General features: G+C 41.6%; 1 protein-coding gene across 1 annotated transcript in view; it reads right to left on the reverse strand.

Annotated features, from left to right (window-relative positions):
• Positions 1-25146, reverse strand: part of MDGA2 (MAM domain containing glycosylphosphatidylinositol anchor 2) — a 394427-nt gene that overhangs the window by 24664 nt on the left and 344617 nt on the right. Inside the window, exon 11 of the mRNA XM_055717155.1 lies at positions 8198-8375. Coding sequence (XP_055573130.1) covers positions 8198-8375 — 178 coding nt within the window. The remainder of the gene's footprint in view (positions 1-8197; positions 8376-25146) is intronic.

The following is a 25146-nucleotide window of genomic DNA, read 5'->3' on the forward strand; positions in this document are numbered from 1 at the left end:
GATTTGCACAGATATTGTAAGAATGGGGACTGCTGTACAGCAAAACTCCAGGTAATGCGTTTGAACAGGAATCCTACAAAACCTACAGAAGGGATGAATTCATCAAAATCAGAGGTTCCACATTGGACCTTATTCATCACTACAAATTTCATTTCAGCATTGTTCAAGAATACTTAACATAACAAATTACCCTTCTACTCAATGAATAATACTATTCTTCAATTTAAGATATCTGTACACTAGTCTTAAGAAACAGACAGCACTTGCATTCTTCTTAGAATTGCCAATTCTCCTTTTAAATAGCAGAAAGCATAAGCACAGCAAGTTTGAGAGAAGAAGTTTGATCTCGTTAGACCAAGAGACACAACCACGAAAAAACATGAGAGTCTTCTGGCCCAGAAACCCTCTTCTAGGGAGGATATACTTTAAAGATGTTTAAGAAGATGACAAAGGAAGGTGAAGCATGCTGTCCTAAAAAGCTGCCAGCAGTGCAGGCGCCCCCACATGCCTGCTGGAGGACACATTCAGTGACCAGGACCCACCAGCATGGCTGGATCCCAGGTGTTGCCCTCCTGGGGCGGGCTCTGGGAGGCAGAGGGCAGCAGTGCAGCAATCCCCTCCATCCTGCATCCCATCCCAGCCCACTCCCCATCCCATGGCAGGAGGAGCCCACGCTGACCCCTCACCTTGGGAGGCATCAAAAATAATTTTGCCAACAATGCAGAAAAGCTTTGAGGTTACTTGGCTGAAAAATATTATTTCTGTCTGTACTTTTATGGGTCTGTGCAATGCCCTGCATGACATGGCAGGACTGCTGGGTACTGGGAATCTTTGGGAAAACTGGCGCTCTTATCTTACAGACCCTTGGCAAAATTACAAAACACTCAACATTCACAGTGCTTTATTTTCATATGAAATTCATTTAAGGAGTATGTTCTCTATATACTAGAAACTAGAAAGCAGTGTGTTTTTCCATTGCTCCTGTGGAGACAGGCTGGGAGAGCTGGGCTTGTTCAGCCTGGAGAAGAGCAGGCTCTGGGGGGACCCTACTACAGCCTTTCAAAACATAAAGGGGGCTTATAAGAAAGGTGGAGAAACACTTTTTACCACAGTCTGTACTAACAGGAGAAGGGGCAATGGTTTTAAACTGGAAAAGGGTAGGTTTAGATTGGATATAAGGAAGACATTATTTATGATGAGGGTGGTGAGGTGCCAGAGCAGCTGTGGGTGCCCCATCCCTGGCAGTGCTCAAGGCCAGGCTGGATGGGGCTGGGGGCAGCCTGGGCTGGGGGGGAGGGGGTCCTGCCTGGGGCAGGGGTTGGAACGAGACAATCTCTAAGGTCTCTCCCAACCCAAACCATTCTGTGACTTTGTGATTCATCTACTTTATTCATTAAGTACATTAAGTACTACATTAACACCTTAGTAGGCTGAAACAGAACGGAAGTCCAGCCTCAGCAGTGCCTGCAGATATCTTAATCACCAGAATGGCTACCCAGGTTTAGGTCCACAGTAACCTGTACAATGCTAAAAACTAGAAATTGGGTTTGAATGAGAAATTGCTCCGCAGTTCTGTGCTACCTTTTTGCAGAAGGGTAAATCTGAGGATGGATGACTTAGGAAATGGCCCTTCTGCTATCAGTCCTTATGCATGAGCGAAACAGAAGGATGCTAAGCTCACAGTTGGAGTTGCATGTTATTAAAAGAAAACTTAACATACATTTTTATCTCCAAATAATGGGTGCATCTGGTAATGCCAGACACCAGTATGAGCATTGCTCCATGTGTCCTTGCTGCCCTTCTCATGCCATGTTTACAGACATGAACTGGTTTGAGACACCAGTCACAGACCCTGCATAGCTCTAGATTCAACCTGAAGTTTTCGAAACAGCTCTAAATTAGCGATGCTGCCATTTTATCTTGCCTTCTCTGAAACAAATGAACCGTGATTTGCCCCAGTGCAATCTTCTTAAGAAACTTAAGTCATTACATTATATTAGATAACTTCATAGCTTTTACCAACAAATTACCTTTCATTCTCTGAGAAACATTCATTTTGTGAAATCCTTGAGTGATTGAACCTAGAATTATCTGAAATTGCTGGGAACTACGTTTAGTGATGCTTGATTTGTAACTAAACGTACGGGTTTTTATGGAAACTATCATCAGCGTGTAACCCTGAGTCATGCTATTCAGATTGCTCACAGCAGCGCAAAAAAAGGCTTCTTGCCAAACTAGCTTCAGTTCACAGGGATTGACAAGAGCAGAAAAACAGATTAAAGCAGTTAGGCTGAACTTATCTAACGTCATAAACTAGAAAAAAAACCCAAAAAACCCAAAACCAAACACCAACCACCACAACCAAGAAAAAAAAAATGCAGAAATCCCGCTCGTCTGAGGAATACAGCATGCTGCTGTAAGACAACGTGCAATGGCTCCAGCTCTCACTGTGGAAAGGGAAGGTTGCTGCATGCATGACACACAGGTAGCAAGCTAAATTAGCTATAAGGGGAAATTAATGGATGACTGTTGGAGTAAATTCCCAAGGGTGACTTTGAAATGTCTGGAAAATCTGTGCACCTCAGAGGGTTATTGCTGCTCTGCTCAGCTGGCCCTGGCTTGTGCTGGGAGGAAGGTTTTGCTTGCAGAGAATCTCAGGAGAAGAACAAGGTGTCATGAAGTGTTTGAGCATGGTTAGATCCAAGATGGATGAACCCTGAGTCTTCCTGCCATTCCTCCAGTGAGCAAAGAATAAAACCTGCTGGAATTTCAGTTTATTGGTTGATTTTACTTTTCACTGATCTGTATTTGTCTAGGTCACAGCTGAAAAATGTGGGTTGAATGTTTTTTCTTAATGCTTGCTCTTCTGCTAGGTGCAACTGCATATATGCAAAGACAGTTACATTTCCCACAGATCCTTCCCAACACCGATGCTTTTGCACCTTACAAGTGAGGTGGCCTTCAAAGACTGCAACATCATGTCTCTTTTTTAAAATAATAGTTCCAAAGCAAGCTTTCCTACCTGTGCAGAGGATAAAGCCATAGGTAAGCAGAAGCATGCTAGACGATCAGCTGCTGTGTTTTTTACCACAGGGAACTGGTTACTTGTGGTAATTACAACTAGCACCCTAAAGCTTTAATCAAGAACAAGGGTCCATATCTCTAAGCACTTGGTTTGCACAGACAAAGCAATCTTCACTGTAAATATTGGTACTCTGTGAGGACAAGGCATTCTTATAACAGCAATTACTCTAACTTATTTATAACACTGTATAACACTGGAAACGTATGCTGGTGCAAACTTATAAATCCTATCATTTACGCCCTATTTGGTAGCAATTTTATTTTTCTGTCACTAGAAATATAATAAGTATAATAGCAATAAATAATAACCACAATTACATACTCTTCTTTCCTACAGAATATGTGGAGTATCTGAACTTCATACGAAAATAAGCAAGCTGTACTACAAAGTGACTGGGTACCATCATCTACCTGCTGCTGTCGCAAGGGGCTGACCCTCATGTCAATGGTAGTAACAAGTTGTGGGCTTTTTCCATAGGAGGGAGCTAAACCTGCTTCTTTAATCACTGGTTAACTTAAAAAATATTTAAATACAAGTGCCTGTCTGAAACAGTGAGTGGTGAAGATTTAATTACAGTGGTTGGAGGACTTTACAGTCAGTTTATATCGAATAGGCTGACACAGATTTATGTAAAGTGATGGAGATAATATTTAAACTGTTACCACGAGACATATCTGCTGTTACTATGAGACATATCTGGCTTGTATTAGCCTACAAAACACTCATTAGTGCTACTTAAATTGCCCTGCTTATATTTACTCGGCAGACTGTGTTCACTAGCAGAGTAACATATGTATCTACCAAATAATTTGTCAAGTGATGTTTGGCTGTAATTATCAATGTCACTTCTACTGTGATGATTGCTCTTTTCTTTTGTCCTTTCGGCATGCAGAGGAGAGAACAATTCATGGCAGGCGAGGGATTTCCCTATGAAATGCTTGCACCATGGGTAACTTTTTGATTCATGGGATTGGATACTGCCGCATTTTTATTTTGTATTTACAGCTCCCACTTGGGATGGCAGGGTATACTGTAAAGAGCTCACTGCTCAGGTTTTCCTGCTGTAATAGTCTCCTTATTTTGGACTTTCAGATGGCTACCAGCAGGCTAGCAAGTTGGAAGCTGTTGTATTCATATATTAGCAATTTCCATGTTAATCTCCAGTTGTGGGGTTTAATTCAAAAGGTGATGTGCTCTGCATCACATACAAAGGAATGTAACCTAATTAAAAATTATTTCACAGGTAGCATTAATGTGGCTTAACTTCAGCAATCTAGAGGTTAGACACCTCACCTAAGAGTGCCATTGGAGTGTCTCTAAAGGCACTGGAGAGACACAGTCATGTCCAGAGGGTAATTCAACCCCTGGAAGAAATCTGGAGAAACCTTCTTGTTTCTAGCAAGGCAGCAAATGCAACCAACACATGGAAATGTCACCTTGATCCTTACACACTTTATAACTATTCTAGGGAGATCAGTTCTGTGTGGTACCTACCCAAGATTGTCCTGTTACAGAAGACAAGCTTTAGCTGTCAAAGTAAAACCTAGGTAGTGCATAGCCTTTCTATCTTCTATTTGCACAAAAATGAAACTCAACTATGAAAGTTAATGCATTTCTTAAAGGCAAAAGACACCGTTGCCATTTTTAGCAACTGTACAATGTGTCTGATCTGCTTTTCACACTGGCTGCATTTCTTTAAAATGGGGTGAAATCCTATTAGTCTGCTTAAAGTTTAAAAAAATAAGGCAAAAAATGTTTGCAGTCGGAATCCTCACCAGCAATAAAAAAAATACATCAGTGCATTTTAAACCTAGGAAAGAAACTTCTTTACTCTAAGGGTCATGGAGCACCAAACAGGTTGCCCAGAGAGGCTGTGAAGTCTCCATCCTTGGAGATATTCAAGACCTAAAAGGACATGGTTGTGACTCCTCATCCTCCAAAAAAAGTATTCCTGAAGTGGTGGGATGAGAAAGAATGGCTGATACTGCCAGAGGCCAGTGTGCTTCTGGAGTACTGACAGAAAATGAACACACAGAAGCACATGCGTGCACGCACACACACACACACACAAACACACAAATCCTACTGAAAATATCAAAATCCAAATGTTTTTATCCTTGCCTGAGGTCTTACAACTGAAAAAAAAAAATGTAATGGGAGAAAAATGTAAAAAATTCTCTTTTAAGAAACATTCACATTATGTCTTATATTTTCTGGGTATTTTTTATAATTATTTCTTACACTGATGCAGGCCTGCTGCTGTGCATCCTGCTAGCCCATTAACTGCTTTTATAAGATCCTAGCATTTCAGATTATAAGTATTGCACTGCAATAATGTATGTGATATCATTATTTTACAGTTGAAGCTATAGCATCCTTAAAATTAGCCTGGTAATACTTTGCTGACACAACAGTCATTGGATGAATGCTGAGATAAAAATGCGTATTTTAAGCACACAAACCCTCAGCGGTTCTGGAATCCCTCGTCAAAGGGAAGTCACTTTAGGTTTATCTTACTGATTAGCATCTGGCTCATGATTTCTGAAGCTGTGAATTTGTCGGCACCGGAGTAATAGCACTGCGTACTGCTCCGAAAGCATCTCTCCATCTGGGGCACAAGGCAACGGCTTCCTCTCTCCTGGCGGCTGGATTTTGCATTGGCACCTCATCAGCGCCTTTGAAATGGGCTGTTCTTCACATCTGTGCTAATGGCAGATTCTAGCATAAAATTTTTCAGTAGACAAAATATGCCTTTTATGCTGCATGGGAATGTTCTTTCTGCCAGCCAGGGGCTAGAAATGTAAATCACATAACGCTTCATGAAAACTTCCAACTCAGCATGGTTGTGAGCTAGAGCCACGACCTCAATCAACCTCCTGAGACTTGGCAGAGTACAACCACCAACAAGAAAGAGCAGTAGTGACTGAGTGACCTAAATGTTGTTTAGTTTCTCCTTATAGGAGCACTGATCAGTATTTAAGTCATGGGAGAAATTTTGAGGTCCATGGAAGAGGGCAGTGGCTGCCTGGCATGACCAGGCTGTGAGGACACAAGTCTCCTTATCGCAGGCAGCACGCAGAGATCGGGATGGCTGCAGAGAAATCCCAAATGTCTGAATGAAGCTTCTTCTGATCACCTTCAGGAAGGCCCTGGGTCTTTCCCCTGTGCATGTGGGGAGCCCCGAAGAGAATGATCTACTGCTAAGTGTCAGGAAACAGGAACTTATAAGAGTAAAGATGTCCAGTGAGAAGCCAAGGTCCAACAGGAGTTGCAGCAGAGTGGACATCTTCTCCTCATTTGTATGTTCATAGATCTAGCAAACGAGTCCTTTCTTCGACTGAGAATTTGTTCTCATGAGCTTTGGGAAATGCAGACTTTGCAAACATTTTCCTGTAACAGGCGCAACCTCATCCATCACCATCATTAGCAGATCTGGCATTTAGTGAAATGTGCCATTACCTTCTTTAGAATTGATATTTGAGATTGCTTAATGTAATTTTCCCCTTGATATTAATACAGTGATAAAAATAATTTATGATGAGATTGAGTAGAGCTGAGCTAATCACTGATCATGAAGAATTGCACATATGATGCACAAGACATTTAATTTTTTTTCAGATTTGTTCACAACATTAAATTATTTGATAATGATTCTTTAATTCTCGATCTGTACGTTGCTTTTGCCCTTCCGCTGACTGTCAGTTCCCAGCTTTGGGCTCTTTTAGGCATCTGCATAGCACTAATTACTGTTGGATCCAGCTCCTGCAGCAATTGGACCTAGCTGTGACTTGATGTGTGTGTCACTGGCTTTTGTTCTGTGGGATTATCAAGGTTCTGCGTGACAGAATCATAGATAGAATCACAGGATGGCTTAGGTTGGAAGGGACCTTTAAAGGCCATCTAGTCCAACCCCCCAGAAGGGACATCTTCAACTCCATCGGGTGGCTCAGAGCCCTGTCCAACCTGGCCTTGAATGTTTCCAGCGATGGAGCATCCACCACCTCTCTGGGCAACCTGTGCCAGTGCCTTGTCACCCTCAGCGTAAAAAATTTCTCCTATATCTAGTCTGAATCAACCCTCTTTCAATTTAAAACCGTTACCCCTTAAAGACCTACCACAACAGACCCTACTACAAAATTCTGTCCCCAGACGGTAAATTCATTTCATGATTCCATGTTTACAGATATCCCTTCCCCACCCCTCCCCCCACCACACACTTCCCTTTTTCGATTATAAACCCTTCCTGCTCAGCACATCAGATTCCCGTTGCAAACTGCACAATGGTACCTTTAGCAGAGCCACTTTCACTCTAAGGTACCTCTTGGCCAGTAATTTTAATTTTTTGCAGAAGAAAAACAAGAAAGCGATTCACCTTTCATTAAATAAATACCCTAAGAAAGGTATTTTGATGGATTTTTCAGAGGTCTAGGAATTAACTCCTGGTAATGCTGGAAGACTGAATAGAAGGATGCATGAATACTGTGTTTTTCTTGTTAAAGTGGACAAATCTTTGACATGTCATGACCTTCTAGAGGAAAATGTATAATGCCCTTATCCACTTGTGTAGGAGTAGCAATGGTCATTTTTTTTTTTTTCCAAATCATTCACATTCAAATAAAAACTTCTCGGAAAGTGCTCCGTATGGGGGAAAAAAAAAAAAAAAGTATTTTGATGATAACATGACACTGATTTGACACTGTCAGAATACTGCTTTTGCAGATTTTTCTTCAAAACTCATCGCCCTTCAAAGTGTTCAAAGTAAGGACAGAGTTTTGAACTGAGCTATTTCACAAAGCTAACATTAATTTCTGCTATTTTTTCCATTATTTCACAAAAACTTTGACATGATTTTGCATTTTGGCTGTTCAGAATTTTTTTACAAATTTTATTTTTTGTGATTGTGAGTCTTCCCAGAGGTGGAGACTTTCATTTCTACCCAGTTTTACTTGCAACTCTCCTTCTTGGAAGCCGACCCTCGTCCCATGCAGCATTATTTGCAGGACTGGTAACCAGTTCACACAGTGCAACCCAGTGCGGCCATACCCTGCACTGCAGATTGAATGGTGCAAAATGCATTGCAACTTATTTGCTTATACTCAAAGGTCCGCTTACCACTATACTTGATGACCCGAATAGTTGAGTCCCCCTCCCCAAATCTGGTGATGGGCGTTAGACGGACTTCATATGCCTCTGGCTTGATCAGCTCAGTTAGGTTGTAGGTAATTAATTCTCCCTTTTGAATATTTCCATTCACTGTAATTTCCTGTTCCCACCAACGCTGTTGTCCAGCCTAAAATCAAAAGAAGAACGCAAATGTCAGAGCTTTTGGGACAGAAATTGTCTTCACCTTAGAAATGAACAGGAGCACACGCCAACCTGTGCATCCCTTGGTGCTTCCTTGAACCTTCAAATGACCCAGGAGAATTAAGAGACACAGCAAGACCACGAACCTCCCTGAAATAACCCACTACTGAGCATTTCTGTAACGAACAGAGGAGATCACAGATTGCAAACCCGTTTTACCAAGAGGCCTGTCTGCCATCTGCCTGTTTCTGCCCATGCTGGTCCCACACCAAACCTCGGACCCAAGCAAGGGCTGCAGGCAGCATACAGCACCATTTGGGGCATGCAGGAAAAGTATGGCGTTAAGTCAGTTCAGGAGGATTTCTGATGCTCATCACAGACTCCAGCACCTGGTTTGTGAGCACACTCACACAGGACTAAGCACTCGCTGTGTGGTGGCATGCAAGCGCCCAAGCATCCAAGCAGGTGCTGTAGCAGTTTTCAAAATCCCACTGAATTCTTCCATCTACAGGAGACTAAATTTCTTTGCGTATCTGCTCCTCTGTTTAAAACCTACTTGTCAAAATGTTAAATAACGCTTCTCTTCTTTAAAGTCAAATGCTGTTCTGTTTGTTTAGTCAGCTTAGTGATGCTGAATTTACTAGCTCTCAAACGCTAGGCCTTCAAACCCAACCCGGTAAATTGGCTTCTCCTGTCTAGTAGCCCCATTCCCTCCATGATTTTTAAAAAATACTGGCGAACCATAGTGGCAGACGTGTTTTCTGCCACTGTGCACACCAGGGTAAGACAGCCACGGCTCCACGAGTTGGGTGCTGCCTCCTCGTTAGAGCAACGAGGTTTCACAGCTATCATTTGAGGCATCATTTGAAGCGAATAAGAGCACATTGAAAAGCTGAAATGCGGTTTCATTTCCAAGCACTTACCACTTCTGTTGATGAGTGAGAAAGAAACAGTTTAGCCATTAATGGCCTTAGTGCATAATTATCAGCCATCCTTATAGTCTCAAAGATGGATGGATTGCAGAGAACAATGAAAGTCAGTATGAGCAAACAAGAGACCATTTTATAAAAAAAAAGAAGCAAAGATTTCTGTGCTTTATAGACTGTACAGTGTTTTCAGCATCAAAATCCAGTGTCTTTTATTCAAATGCTTTACCAAGAAATGAAAAGGAAAAAGAAATCTAATTACGAAGGCAGAGCCACAAGAAAAAAGTGCCACATTGCCTCTAACATTAACTAGTTTATAGATAAGCAGAAATCATACACATTTTGGGCAGCAGAATGACTTGATATTGCAACATTACTTGCCAATACTCTGCCTTATTACAGACACTATCTGTGGAAAACAAAGGAAAAATCATTAAATATTTACCACACGTCCCAAGACAACTGTACAGGTGCACTGATGCTAAAATGAGATGTTCTACTAAGCTCACTACACCTGTCAGTGTGCTCAAGTTCTTACCCATTACATGTTCACCAACACAGAGCTTATTAAGGACAGAAAACCTTTTATTCCAAAACTTTAATTTGCTGATGCAATAAACATGTACACTGAAATCACTGAAAGCTAGTACTAAATCTACCACGCTTCATCCACATAAACTAAATCTGCAGCAATATTAATAGACTCCAACCTTCAAATTCATAGCAGTGGGACAGAGATGTCAATACTTTTATCATTAAAGCATGTTACACAAGTACAGCTATATGCCCATTAAATAAAACTCAGACTGCAAAGCAAGAGAAGTTCTTAAGAAAGCTGGGATGATGGAACAGCTCTAGACACCAGCTTTGCTTTGCTACCCCCAAAGTCAGTGTGTGTTTTCCTGCACTTTGAGCATTTGCAGAGCTTGAGTTAGACCAATGCTGAGCACATCTGAGATGTTATTTCAAGTTTTCTGCTCTTGCACATGCCTTAGGCTCAAGTGGCTCTTCAGGGCTGGGCACTCGGGGGTTAAGTCATGCATAGGAGAAACGTTATAACCCCTCCCCCCACTCCCCCCACCCCCCAGATTTGGTTAAAAATGTAAAAACAGGTTACCATAAGGAAAAACCATATTGCCGCCTGCCCGATGTGCAAGGCAGGGGTATGCTGGTTAATACAAACCCTGCACGTGCACAAAGCAGCCGCCTGCCTTTGCACCCCAGCCCTCCCACCAGAAAGCTTTTGGATAGATTTGTGGGTGTAGAGTGGGACAAGAGTTAAGTGCATTGCTGAGGGGCCTGGGCACACCAGCACAGGCTGGGAGCTGCGAGCTCCTGAGCCCAGAGATGCTGCAGCTCAGCAGTCTGCAGCGTGTGCCCTGAGCAGCATCACCAGCATCACCCGAGTGTCTGCCCCAACCGCATCACCCTTCCCCTGTGGCAAACATTAAAATGACCCACTTCATGATACAAATGAAATGTCCACCACAGCTCTGTAGACAGCCTGGACTGTGGAGCATTCCTCTGTTAATGGTCTCCCAAGGCCACTAAGCAACAACAGAGTTATTAAAGGTAATAGAGATACTGAAAAGATGTGCATTTATATTGTATCTTTAAAGGATCATCACAGTGGAGCTTATGAAAAACTTCAATTCGACAGATTTAGTTAGATACCAACTTTCACAGGTCTTTGTACCTAAGTACTGAGACCAGCAGAGGATGAAACACAAGGTACAGGCTGTGTAACAAAAGTCTTTGCTCCTTATCTCTAGATACCCATGAATAAGAACATGCCACTGAACCTGCTTCACTCACATTTTACAACGTGTTATTTTGACATCCCACAGCTCACAACACATCAGGGCAACGGTTCCTCCCGTTCCCTGCTCTGCCTACCAGCAGCCTTGTTTTTATGCTACATGCACCTCTCCCGCTCCCACCTCATGGAAACCTTCCTGGCATGGCTGCAACCCGGGCGCTCAGGAGCAGAGTGACAAATGCTGCACGTGGTTGACAATATGGGTGGAGAAGTCTGTGAAGGTGCAAGGACGTGTTTCTGCTTCTTATGCCTGCCAGGTAGAACAGCAATTGAATTCTGATCTGCACTAAATGCTCACAACAGAGATGCACAGATCATTTAAAACATTGCAGACACAAACAGAGGGGACACCGGGACCTTTCATATATGTTGAATAATGCATAAGGCACCGTGCACCTTCACGAGCTGTCAGGGAGCCCTCTCAGTAACGGATAAGCCTTGTCTTGAGTAGACTGTTGTCCTTGAGAGCAAAGTGATGAGTGTGCTGCACAGAAGTTACTAAGGATAATTACAGGAAGATTTAGGCTGTATTTTTAAAGCAGTGCATGGGGAATTTGCCCATATGGATCTTCTCGCTGGAGCCCTGTGGACAGACGCTCGCCTTGCCTAGCATGGTCAAACTGGAAAGCCGTCCCACAGCAAAGCTGCTACCCTCAGGGGAGAAGCTGCAAATGAGCCTTTGTGAATGCTTGTGTATTTACCAAGTTACCTAGCCAGTCAAGTAAAATGAGCTGATATTTTAAATGTGCAAGTATTTGGGGGTTTTTATTTCTTAAACATAACTTTTACATTTTCTAAACCCAACATGGCTATTTTTAAAATGTCCTTCAAGTATATCAAAAAATGCAAAAATGGCCAAGGTAGATGAGAACTTTTTTCTCAAAGTGAAACCTTTTCATTCACACACCCCGGCTGCCATACTGAAAAAAAAAAAAAAGAAAAAGAAATCCTGAAAAACTCCATTCTACCCATTATTTCTAGCCTTACCAAACTGTGGTAGGAGCTGAATTCACTATATTTTTATAGCCAGTGATTACAGCAAGGCACTTAGTGCAGTTCCTGGCACAATTTCTCAAAAGCTTTATCATGAAGACTGAATATTTTATCTGAAATACATAGCTGATTTTAAAATGAAAATGATAAGCAGTAACTTATAGAATTCACAAATTGGGAACAAATTTATACGCAACTATTTCAGCCCACAAATGGAAACCTAAGGTCTATTTTTTTATTATTATTATTATTTTGTTTTGCCTAAACAGCTCCCAAAAAAAGTTGAGTGATGCACTGCTCTGCAGACCTCACAAAGGCTACTGCTCCTCCTAAAGGAAAATTCCCTGATGTTACTTCCATTACAATAGATTCCAATTGATTACTTTTTTTTTAATTAAATCAAACTTTCAAGGTGAATACAAGTAATCTTCACAAGGAAGATTAAAACTATTGACTATGCTCCAGAAGTGAGCGGTATACTACCAAACATAATATCATGCCTGTGTCTGTCCCTTTCACAAAGATCAAGAATCAGAGAAACAAAAAATTCTGGAGAAAATTTCCTAAATTTCAACACTAAAAAAAACCAACCCACTTTTTTTGAAATAGACATCAGTGTTTTCTTAAGCTACATGTTTTATGCTGTCATGTTGGCTGCCAATTAAATTTGTGGGTACTGTATTAACAAAACAGAGCTTCCAGATGTGTGAGCTACTACTGACTTTCTAGCGGTTGTTTGAAGTGAGCTAGCCCTTGCTTTAGAGATGCTTCTGATTCCTACTGCAAAAATATTCCCTATTACACCTTGTCTTTGGATAAGGAAATTCTGAAACTGAGACTTCAGCAAATAATTTTAATAATTAATACTTCATGTTTAAAGTTTACAATTACCAAAACTAGTCATGAATTTCTATCAAATTTAGTTGCTGCTTTAGAGCATCACTCTTTTCTACCACCACCCAAACAAAAGCAATAAAGAAGCTCCATTATTTTATTCATTCTGAAAGCAAAACAATTTGATTTTTCATTTCAGTATTATGCATTTTAAGCCAGTGCTGGATATTGGTATTTCTCCATAGGAAGCAACACATATCTTTTTGCCTTGCAATCAACACCAGTGCTGTCCTAATTCTTACTTTCACCATGGAAACCAGAAAAAAAAAAAATAATCTCAAAATTGTCACTAGGTTTGACACAAAATATCCCCCTTGCTTGATTTTTCAGCTCTGCTGTTGAGCAAATACATAAAGAAAACCAGTATCTGCACGGCTTTTGCCACATTCGGCTTTCAACCTTCTCTTTCCACCAGGAAAATAAACCCCACGGTTGCAGTAGAAGGGAAGTGGGGCATCACTCCTGGAGCCTGGGACATCCCTGCCCCATCCCTGCTAGCAGCCTGGGCACCGCTGCGGAGCCTCTTCCTGAACCTGGTGTGAAACAGCAACGGCACCTTTGGCTGACGAATACTGAAACTGTTGAAAATAAGCGTAGCAGTCGAGCTTTTTACTTGCTGGTACAGAAGTTGAAAAAAAATGGAGGTCGGATCTGTACGGAGTCAGAAAGCCATGCAACCAGGTGGAGAAACAAGGGGTCTCTAATAGAATATTTTTAGAGGTCTGCGTGATGATGAGGCACCTAACACCAACCCTGAAACATCCAAGACACCCTAAAAATAGGATTTAGGTTCCTACAATGCCCTGGGGCAGTTGAGGCTCCTAGCACGGAACTGGAGAGGCTCTGCAAAGCCCTGCACGTGGGAGGCACACAAAGCTCTTGGCCACTCGCTGGTTGACATTAAAGCACCAAGAACACCCCAGGCCCCTGCCCTTGCTCCTGCAGCACTCTCTGCTGGCCTCCAGAGATCCGAGCATCTCTCTCAGCTCCCTTGGATGGGAAGGAGAAAATCCCCATCAGCTGCTTCCTTGAAATCACCTGTATGGTGCACACCTGTGCTTTTTCACATTAAAAAGTCAAGACTGATGCTTCAAAGAGAGAACACACAAGCAAACACACAACCATAACACCTCTGCCTGCATGTCAATTCATGTGTCCAGAGCTTTAGAATTAGTAAGAATCAGGATTTGCTTGAAAAAGAATTTTTGAAGGAGAAAAATTCTTATAATCAAAGCCCTTTGCCTTACAAAGATAAGGAGAAAATACATTTTGGGAAATTTACTTTGACCAAGCTGAAACAACAGCTTTTCAATGGTTTGTGGATATTTGTAAAGCACTAAGGAGAAATCACATTAGTCCTGGAGCATTTATCAGCATTATCATGTGCCTTACCTTTAGCAAAGCATACCTACATTTAGTCAATCCAGAGCACAGAAGGCTTCACAGAGACTCCTTTTTTCTTAAGTTACCTTTGAGTATTCAGAAATCTTTGTTCCCTAAAGCTAACAGAAAAGCAAAATGTGTTTCCCTGACCTCAGAGAAAGAAGACTGTAAAAGTGTGACAGTGTTTTATTGCAGCAGGCTGAAAACATCTCCTCTGTGCTGTCAATGAAAGGGTATTTATTCTGTGCCTGTTGTTGAGAAACACTATATTCTCTAAATGACTTGAACATATAGATTTCTTGAAGAAATTAATCCTATGGGATGATTAAATATTGATTGCTTATATGCACAGTTATGTTTATAAAAAATAAACACATCCTTCGTCCATTGTACTTGGCCTATTGATTTCAACTATAAATTTCTTCATTGACTCTAAAAGTCAGAGAAGCATCTCTTTAATTAATGATAACTGAATATAATGTAAATTAATCTACTGTATACTCCTATTAAGAACTGTAGCAGTCTTTATGGTAATTTCTTTACAATTTATAACAACAACAACAATTGATTTTCCTTAATAAAAAAAAGAGTTTTCTTTAGCAGTTATATATATAAAATAGTGCTGTTCAGTTCAGGGGCAAATAGTTCCATCTACGCATCGCAGAGGGAAAGCTCCCATTTCGTGTTTAGCTTATTTCTGCCACGGAAATCCAGTGGCTGCTCTTCTTTAACAATTTTGCCCAGCAATATAATCAGAGCTATCTGGTTTTGAACATAAACCTTATGAGGTAGGTGGCTCCTGTGTCATCTTCATTTCAAAGGATAGTTACAGCCCTGAAATGACTCACAGTGAGAAATATCTGTAAATTGGGCAAAAACAACAAGGTCAGCTGCAAAGCATGTTCTGCCATGCTCCTCATCAGTTTATTTTCCACTGTGCATCATGTAACACTGCTCTTGTTGACTCCTCTTTTATTTTCTAATATTCTCACATGCCATAAGTGGAGCTGCCAATACCTCACGCTTGTTTCTGTGCTGAGCTGGTACCTGCTCCCTGCTCTCCTGCAAACGCGGACACCAGCTGCTCTTGAGGCAACAGGGACCAAGAGGTTTGAGCCCAGAGTGAGCACTCCAGCAGGTCTGCTTGCTGGAGCCAGGGACACAGACATGCCAAAGCGCCCTGAGCGAGGCTGGGCACCGTCATGGGGCTGGAGGAACGCAGGGCCACCTCTCCGTGGGCAGGACCTGTGCTGAGTGCTGTCACCAGCACCCAGCGCTCAGCCTACCTTCATCAGGAGTCTGGGCATACAGGAATGGCCACGACACGATAAACCTCCTGTTCCCCTCTTTTCTGCCTGGAGAACGGAGTATCTGAAGCACATTTAACAGTGGGCACAATCTTTTGCAATTAGCCAACTTCTAATCCGTAAGAACAATCACAGGCATGTAATCAACTTTCTGCTTGCAGGATTATATTAACACTCATTCTGTATTTGCTCCTAACCATTCATTTTACTTATTTTGTGTTTACCACGTTGTGTAATTAGTTTTATGTGGTACGCATAAAAGCATTAAAAAAAAAAAAAAAAAAAAAAAAAGAATTCTCTCTTTCTTTCTTTTTCAAGAACCTAAAAGTCCCCGGGTCTTTAGTAATTAGGAGCTGGGAGTCCAAAGATGCAGAATGTTATAGACGCAGGTTTTATGGGCTACAAGTTGATGGATGAGTGGTTCAGAAGTCAGAAACATCTGTCCATGATCCAAATTTAGGGCCTGATATTTGAAAAAGGAAGAGAAAGGAACAATTTAAAGAAAGCTGGTATGTGAAAGCTGGAAGCTAGATGATCCAACAGTTAAGTCCTCATTAAATATGTATTACAGCTCAGGTTTTAACAGCAGGGTGGAGAATCGTAACCCAGGAGAAAAGAGAGGTCATTTTTATCAGAGGAAAATCAAAATACGGCACAAATATCTGCTAGCAACTTCTTATTTGGAGTTAAAATACACTGCCTTCTGTTTCGCCATACAAATGAACGATAACAAAACCATCTTTTAAGATAGGAATTAGGACACTTCAGTCCATTCGCTAAGGAAAACAATCTAGGATTTTTCATAGCTGGAAGGCTGTTGCTGTTTCTTTGTTTTGAACGATCTTGCGCACAGGGAAAAGGAGTAAACTCTGGATTTGTAATAGGTATGACTTTCTTTAATCAGAAAGGCAATATAATTTATCCCTGTTCACTTTTTCCTTTGTGGCAAACTTGATGCATACCTGTACAGGCACGGGTATGAGAACTGTGCTACGGCACAGGCAGGAAATTATAGACTCCAGTTTGCAGCCAGTGACCATGCAACCTTCACAGAAATCCCTTTCACGAGCACATAATATATATTTGAATATGTCTGACCCTGTATGCTGCTGAATGAAAACAGAAGTTAAAACCACAATAAAGCCAAACGGTGACCAGGAGGAAGCGTACGGAGAAGTGACCTGCTCCGGGCTGCTTGAAGAGACTTTCTCATTATCAACTGACTGGGACCGCAGACATCTGTAGACGGAAAATAAAGGAAAGGCAGGAACTTTAATCTTTCAAATAACAAGCCTGAACAAGTTACTCTCTGGTTTACAGGTACCGGTTGACTTTTTATTACTTCTTTAAAGCAGAGCTGTTCATTTTCTAGGTCACTGTGGCTGCATCACTGCCGGCGGTGCAGGGAACGTGTCTATTGCCTGCTGAGGAGCAGAGCAGCCACCGTGGAGATCAGAGCTACATACCCTTTGTGTCTGCTCTGGGAAAGGCTCACTTGTTTCATTTGCTTTCATCCTGCTGACAGTAAATATCAGAGAGCTGGAAGCACTCGCTCATCACTGCTTGAATGCTTGTGCAACTCGGGGTGCACTAACTGGTATCATTTATACAAAACCCACCTGAATCCCTCTTTGGTGAAAGACAAGCTATGGAAAGGGAGCACCTCTGCCTGACACCCAGATGGCAACAGAACCGTTCTGAGCAGCTGCAGGTGAAGCCACTGCTGGCACCCACTTAGGGAGCTGGTACGGAAAAGCACAGATCCTCACAGCTGCTCAAGCAAAATGGAACATGTGCTCAGTGAAGCAAGAGCTTGAAGGTAAGGTCCAAAAGTGCATTTGTTCTGGGTGGATAAACTTGCAGGAGTACAGAAACAAAAAGCCACGTTGGGGAGCATTTTTGTATGCACTTTGAAAACACACAAGAAAATGTCAAGGCAATTCAACATGTGAAGTTTCACAGCCTTTTACCACAAACTTCTGATTTTGCCTATGGTCCTAATCTGATGCATGCTATGCTATATGTATTTGCTAGTTTATTTCATGAGTTTCAGGCTCCTCCCATGACTGAATTCCACTTTATCATTGACCATTTAACGAAAGCAGCTATTGGAGTCCTGGCCATCTCCACGGGCTGACCAGGGGACACGTATAAGGATGCTTTGAAATACAAAAAATTGGAAGAATCTGGGTCACTAATTCCAAAGCCACAACCAAAGCTGAAATACATTAATGTCATAATATTCTTCAGAGAGCTATTACTGAGACAGAAAAAAGTTCCTTATGTGCAGACGACGTCTTGGCAGACCTCAGCACCTTCAGAAACAACTAGAGGGTGACCAAACCTATGCAGTTCACCATGATGAAAGACATACGAGGTTGTCCTCATCCTTCATTTCGAGTGCTGAGCAGGATAGTTAAAAATGAAAGGCTGTGTGCAATGGTGACCCTGAGAAATGGAAACTTCCTGTACTCTGCACTGCTTTTTCCATAAATGCTACATGCAGGAGGATTTATAGTCTCCTGAGTTACACTGTGATACAGAACAGGTGTTCTGATGGCGTCACACACACCAGTTTTATTGCTGATTAGTTTGAATGCAACCTCACTCCAGGATTTAAATCAAAAAAGCAAATACCAGTCAGCTATTAATGACAGAGGTGTTGCACCCATCAGATAACTTTACTCACAGGGCCCAAAGGGTTGCACAGAAAAGAGGCTGCACCTCATGCTGACCGCGTTATCATAAAAATAATGGAATGATTTGGGTTGGAAGGGACCTTAAAGATCCTAGTATTCCCCTCGGCACTTCAGGACTGGCAATTGCTTGCTCCCAGACCTTGCCATAGCACCCCCAGTGCCACTTCCCTTCTCTGTGGCTGAGGTCTATTCTGCTCCAGGATCAAAGCTCACCTGAGCAGTACGACAAGTTGGTGTTTCCTGATTATCATATTGGTGTCTAATATCAACTGCCTGTGCTATTGCTTTCTGTATGGTTTTGGAACTCTTCTTGAAACACAGTTATCTACAGTTTGAATAAAAATGTGAATGCTCCTAAGAAGCCAAGTATAAAAAACTTTTTAAAAAATAATTATCTTTCTTCTTGTGGAACTCAGTAATATAAATGCATTCAGGGCTGTAATATGTGGCCCTGATCACAGCACAATGAGTGAGTATCTTCATTGCTACCATCACTCATGAAGTGCTAACCCTGTTAGGTTCCACCATGCCACGTTTGGCCTGACCCACAGGAGATGTACCCTCTCTGCTTGCATTTTAATGGGAATGGTGGAAACTCCCCTCGACTGAAAGCAGGCAGCATGATTTTGCCCTTGGTAAGGGTCACAGTTTGCGCTTCTCTAATGTGGTGGACTCAAATCAGTCAAAACATTGAATGTGATGACACTGCCTTCAGGTTAATGTATTTTTTATTTATTTTTTTACCCTCCTTAAAGGCTAAAATGTGAAATAAACCAAGAGAATCCATTTTTTAAGATGTAAAAATTGGCTGCCTCACAGATGAATTCACTAAAATCTCCAGGATCAAGCAGGAGCTGCACTGTTCTCAGCCCCAGCAGAGCAGGCTGCCCTGCTCTTTTTCTACCGCTAGACATCTACCAAAAGAGTTTTTTCAATTTTTAATCCCTGTTTTGTTGGGCATTCACAAGAGGTCGGTTAATTATTAACCCACATTAAGGTTAGTTTTCAGAGCAAGTTTCCTCATCCCTCCTCAGTGACACCAAATTTGAAGTTCATGTATTGGGAAACTGGGCTGGTGCTGACTCTCACACTTCAAAGCATGTGGCACAACTGCATCACGGGTGAGACGGGCACTGCCAGCAACGCTACTGCCAGCAGCACAGACATGGGTTTGCGTATTAAGCTGCAGGTTTATCTGCAATAGGCAGACCATTATTTTTATTAGGGCAACAAGAGGTATAATTATCCAAGTGGCATCAAGATTAAGTTCCTAAGTTTAAATTAAATATTTCATGTTTATATGAACGACTAGATTTCCGTGATCAAGAACCTATCTATCCCAAGACACATTTCATATTTCAGCGGGGACAACTTAGTATCCCACAACGCTACAACCTTCTCCAGATGGATCTCAAACAACAGATGAACTAACTCATTTTCTTGTTATGTCTAAAAGCTGTTCACAAATGACCATGTTTTTTTCATGCAAAATAATTACATTGTGGCAAATTAATGACTGTAGCTGCAATCAAGGCGACCAACCCAACCCTCTGAAAGTACGGCACGCTGGCGCTTTGCTGCTTAGTCAATACTATGAACAAGCGAGGTTGTCTTGGTAAATGAACTGGAAAAACAGGGCTGCATTTTAAGCAACTTACATGAGTCTGTGCATAAATAGATCAAGGAGTAATAACGTGATAAGACAAGTGCATGATGCCAAAGTGCATTTCTAAGGAATGTGAACATACTGATTTTGCTTAACTTTTTAAGTAAGAATGAATGTTTGCCCATAAATAAGTGCTCAACTGTCAGATATGAATGTTTCAACAAACCATTTCTTAAATGCTTAAGACAACTGCTGCACCAGAGGAAAGGAGATAGCCACTACATGTTTAACGAAGTCCTCAAAATGTAAATGTGATGTTTTAAATCAGCTCAGAAACACAGATGTATTGCAGTAGGATGTTCATTTGCTTATTGAAAGGCAATATGGTTTGTATTCAATTTAAACATACGTATGTTTCAGAGAATAAAGAACACGCTTAACAACAAAAGAATGGATGGAGCAGTTGTCTGTAGGAACAAATCACTCTCACCCCAACAATTTACAATTTTTGTAATGCACGTTATTTGGTGAAAGCCTGTACTTAGTACATTGGCTAGTATTTTCTGATTTAGCTGCAAGCATCCCTCGCCTAGGAGCAAGCAACACCTGTGTTTAAGGAACTGCCAACATAAACGCATTATTAAGAAAAGGATAATCTCATTTACCATCTCTTCTCTCCAAACTGCAACTAAGATTTCCACAGGACTTTTAAAAACAAAGAAATCCTTCCTGGTCTCAGGTGAACACAGACAGTACATCACTGTGGAGCAGAATCAGATTGCATTTCATAGTAGCACTTCTTTCTTGGTTTTATTGGCAAAACGTATTTTTTTCAATTATTTTTTCCCCTAAATTACATATACCTCTTTCAGTAAGGACAGAATTTATGGTGACAGACAGTGAGACTATGCCCAGTAAAAAAATATCCAGGTCTTTAGCAGACATCTAGGATTCCTTATCTATTAGCTTAAGACCAATACAAAGGTAAGACTACATAAAGGTAAGAGCTGGTTTTGCAGAAACCTGAGGGTAGAAGACAAGGGGGCATCCCAGCAAGAAGCCCTGATCTGCAGAGTTCCTAGTACTGGGGTCTGTCAGTTGCCCCTCATACAGTCATTAAGGCTGTTTACAGGGGCTAACATTGGTGAAGCCTCAGCTTTGGTCACTGGTAAGTAGTCAATTCACCTCATTTTTTTATTTTTTTTTTACGTCTAATGATCTGCAGTGTTCATTTTGGAAATGCACTCATTAACAATGCTAGGGAAAACCCAGGCAGACCTCGAACAAATTTAATAGTTTCGGTTCATACACCATCTAGACGTGCAGATACTTATTCAACCTGAGCGGCCTTAGAAACAGATCAGAAAGCTCAGAAGATAAATATTCCCTTTACAGGTTGTCAGAATTGCTCATCCCAGTGCAGAAGGGAGATGCTAAGGAATGTGACAGCCGCCTTTGCTACGCAAGAACACTTCCATTTGTTAACAAAGACCAGAAATACAGCAAATACTCAATACCCTGCTGACAGAAAAAACATCAACAGGACTTCTGTTGCTGTGAAGTATTGTGCAGCAAAACTCCATGTTTGAGTTTCGTAGCCCTTGGAATCTAAGCTCTTTGGCTATGCTCTGTAATTCTGCCAAGAGCTGATGGTACCCTCCTGTCCCCTGGCCACAGCGCTGAACTTGAGGATAACTTGCCCAAGAGACCAAACGTAAAGTCTATGGACACTGAGACATGCCTCAGGAGGGTGGTGAGGAGAAGCACTGCACAAAAAAGTCTAGCATGAGGGTGACAGCATCTGTTCTCAGTGACACCAGATGTCCAGATTTCAGGTGAAGTGTCTCTGAGGGTGAATCTTGATGCTGCCTTCAAATACACAGAGGCAAAATCCCTCTCCCAAAGAGATTCCTACTAGCAGTGAATATTTCTGAACTTTCTCTAAGTTTCAGGTTGATAAAATTATCTCAGAGGAATGCTGTGAACAGAAGTTCATCACAGCCCATGAAATAAAGCACGGGTGTATCCTGCCGACACAGGAAGAACGCAGCGAATCTATCTTTAGAATAGGTCTTGAACATGAGAGAACAAAGAAGACATAAGGACACTTATGGAACAGTCAGAGGGAAAGAGGTGAAGCTCATTCAGTGAACAGTATTTATTCAGTGGGTGAAAACAGCTCTATTCTGGCATTATTTGATTTTGGGACACTTTATAGTGTCAGGAATAGCGTACTTCAAGCTACTCCTGTGTGCATGAAGGCTGCATGCTAGGGGAGATGCTCGCTCTCCATGCAAGGGGCAGAGGCAGCAGTGAACTCACTGACATGGGATGATACAAAGATCAAAAGTGCAAATAGTCTCAAGGAAACTCAATCAGTTCAGGGAAGAATGGTACGTGAGGGGCCACAAAATGTAACAGCTGAGGAACAAGCTTTGCCTCAGACACTTAGCCACCTGCATTCCCCTTTGGGCTGCACCTCTCCTTCAGTGCCCATGGCTCATCTGGGGTGCTGATAAACACCTGGGATAACAGACCTACACCTTGAGCAAGTGCAACTATTGCCAAGTTTTATCCTGACATCCTAACATATTTTAACGGGATACCTGGAATATACTATGCAATTTATGATTCTTAGGCATCGATGCTGCTCTGAAACTATCTTCACTAAAATCATGCCTCCTTCATCAGAATGAAGTTTCTGTAACGCTCAAAGGCCTTTTCAAATATTTATCTATGCTACATTTTGCTATGACCGAAAGCCTGCTGCATGCCAGACACTCTCTTATTCATCATGCATTTGCCTAAGGGCATATGCCATAAGTTTTATATAAATTTTCAATATTCAAAGTTTCCTTGCTTTGTTTCTCTGTTAGTTTTCATTTTTGAAAATCCTTTAATATATCTGAACAACTCTATGGCATCATAGGAAATCAATACTAACAAGAAAACCATTGCTGTCATTCACAGATTATTTTTAAACAGTCTCACATTATGGAAATTTATATAAAGATAATGACAGAGTAATTAAAGATATTTCTAGGCAAAGGCATACTTTTAGTTTTAAACCTGGATCTGATCAGCATTGAACTCCTGACTGCCCACTGTTTGCATTCACTGGGCATGGCAGCAGGGTGAAAAAGCAGTCATGACAACTCACATCCCGCCTTGCCCGCTCTTCTGCTGTTTCTGCTGTAAGTGGAGCACGTTCTGATCAAGGGCCCAGCTTCTGCTGGAGGGGTGGCTCAACACTTTAAAGAAAAACACATCCTCGTTTGGGTGGTGTGGATGATTTGTGCGATGCAGTGCTCAGGGCCAGGCTGGATGGGGTTTTGAGCAACCCGGTCTCGTGGAAGTTGTCGCTGCCCATGGCAGAGGGGTTGGAACAAGATGGTCTTTAAGGTCCCTTTCAGCCCAAACCATTCTGTGATTCTATGAACTTAACTGCTCCTCCTGATGCTCTGGCTGCAGCACACAAAGCCAGCGCCGTGCTTCAGCACGTGCACAGGGAGAGCAGGAAGAGGAGATTCAGCCCTACCACAAGAGTTTAAATAGTGAACAGCAAATAGCTTATATAATAAACCAAATTCCTCCAGCTTGAGTAATTTCTCTCACTAAATTGCTCTTCAGTTCACTCCATTTTCTCCTGCATCTTTCCCAAAGTCTGACTGATATGCTATATTTCTCATCAGTAATCAATTCATATTGCAGATTTTTCTGCTGAGACAAAATAAAGTTGAGTGTGATCACTGCGCACAGGTTGAGGTCAGAGTGTGAGGCTTGATTTTGGCAATTTTGGGCGAGAGCATATGCACCTGAGTACAAATAAGTATGTTTTTCACTGAAGTGAAACGTGCAACAAAAACCTCAAGTTATGTCAACATCACGGCTTCAGGCACAAGAGCTCTTCTCTGTGTGGGATTTGGACTTTAGGGAATTACCACATTGCCATTGTTGGCAGAAGTCAAGGTGACTTGGCAACAGAGAACTCTGGTTCCTGCAATGTATAAAATATACAAAGAGAAATGTATAGATATTCTTGAGATACCCTGAAGTGAAGGATTAGATATTGCCCGAAAATGTAAAGTAGCCCAGGAGTGGGTTCCACAGAGCTGGCTATGAAGCTAGGGAATTCATACAACCTGCCGCAGGTCCACGTTTTATTCTTTTTGAATAATATGATCATACCCTTCCATTTTTTTTCTGTAATTACGTTTTTCGCTTTGACTGGTCCCCATGCTTTCAAACCACTGGTGGGACTCTCCTTGCCTGCTGCACTTCTCTTCCTTATCAGATGTGACCAAAATGAAGACCTGGGTTTAGAAATCACAGGCAGTAAGTTTACAACATTCTGGTGCATCTTGTTTCCTTAAGAAACCAGACTAAAGCATTAATATGAATTAGGTATTAAAATCAGCAATGAAACAGCAGGAGTTTATACTTATATAACAAAAATCGAGCCAAGGCAGTCCCAGCAGGCAGTAATTGCTTGCATTTAATGAATATGTTAGGTTTTGCCTGTAAATTTCTGTGAAGAAAGGGAGTTTAGTTTTACGGTCCAAATTTTGTGGTAACGTGAACGGGCACAGCTCTGCCTGGGATGTTTTGTCTTTGCCTCTGTAGAAAACACAGCCCACAGCCTCCAGAGCAAGCTACTCTGGATGCACACAGCTCAGATCCCGGGCCAGGGAGAGCCGTTACGGTCAGGAGCATCTTAGGAATCAAAGTCAGAGCATCAGGACGTGACAGAAAAAGATGTATTTACATGTAAAATTTTTCCTCTGAATTCCTTAAGAAGGAATCAGTAGAATTTTTTTTCAGAGTTATACGTAAGTGTTTGCCTAATATATCTGCAGACTGGGAGATGTAACCTTTTCTAAATAGCAATTAAAAGACTTTGGTACAAATCTCAAATGACAGCCCTCAGCTTGCTATTTTCAAAATCAAGCCTCAGTCTTGTGAAAAATAAGCATAGGAGGTACCAGTATTGCAAACTGAAAATTGTAAAACAGAACCATTGCTTCTCTAATTCAATTTACCAAACACAAGAAAATCAATAAGAAACGTGCCTTTGCATGTTGCACTCATTTTTTTTGCCAAACTCTCAGTCTCATTTCTCAAGTGCAGAAA

This window comes from Falco cherrug, chromosome 7, assembly GCF_023634085.1.
Source record: "Falco cherrug isolate bFalChe1 chromosome 7, bFalChe1.pri, whole genome shotgun sequence".
NCBI lineage: Eukaryota > Metazoa > Chordata > Aves > Falconiformes > Falconidae > Falco > Falco cherrug.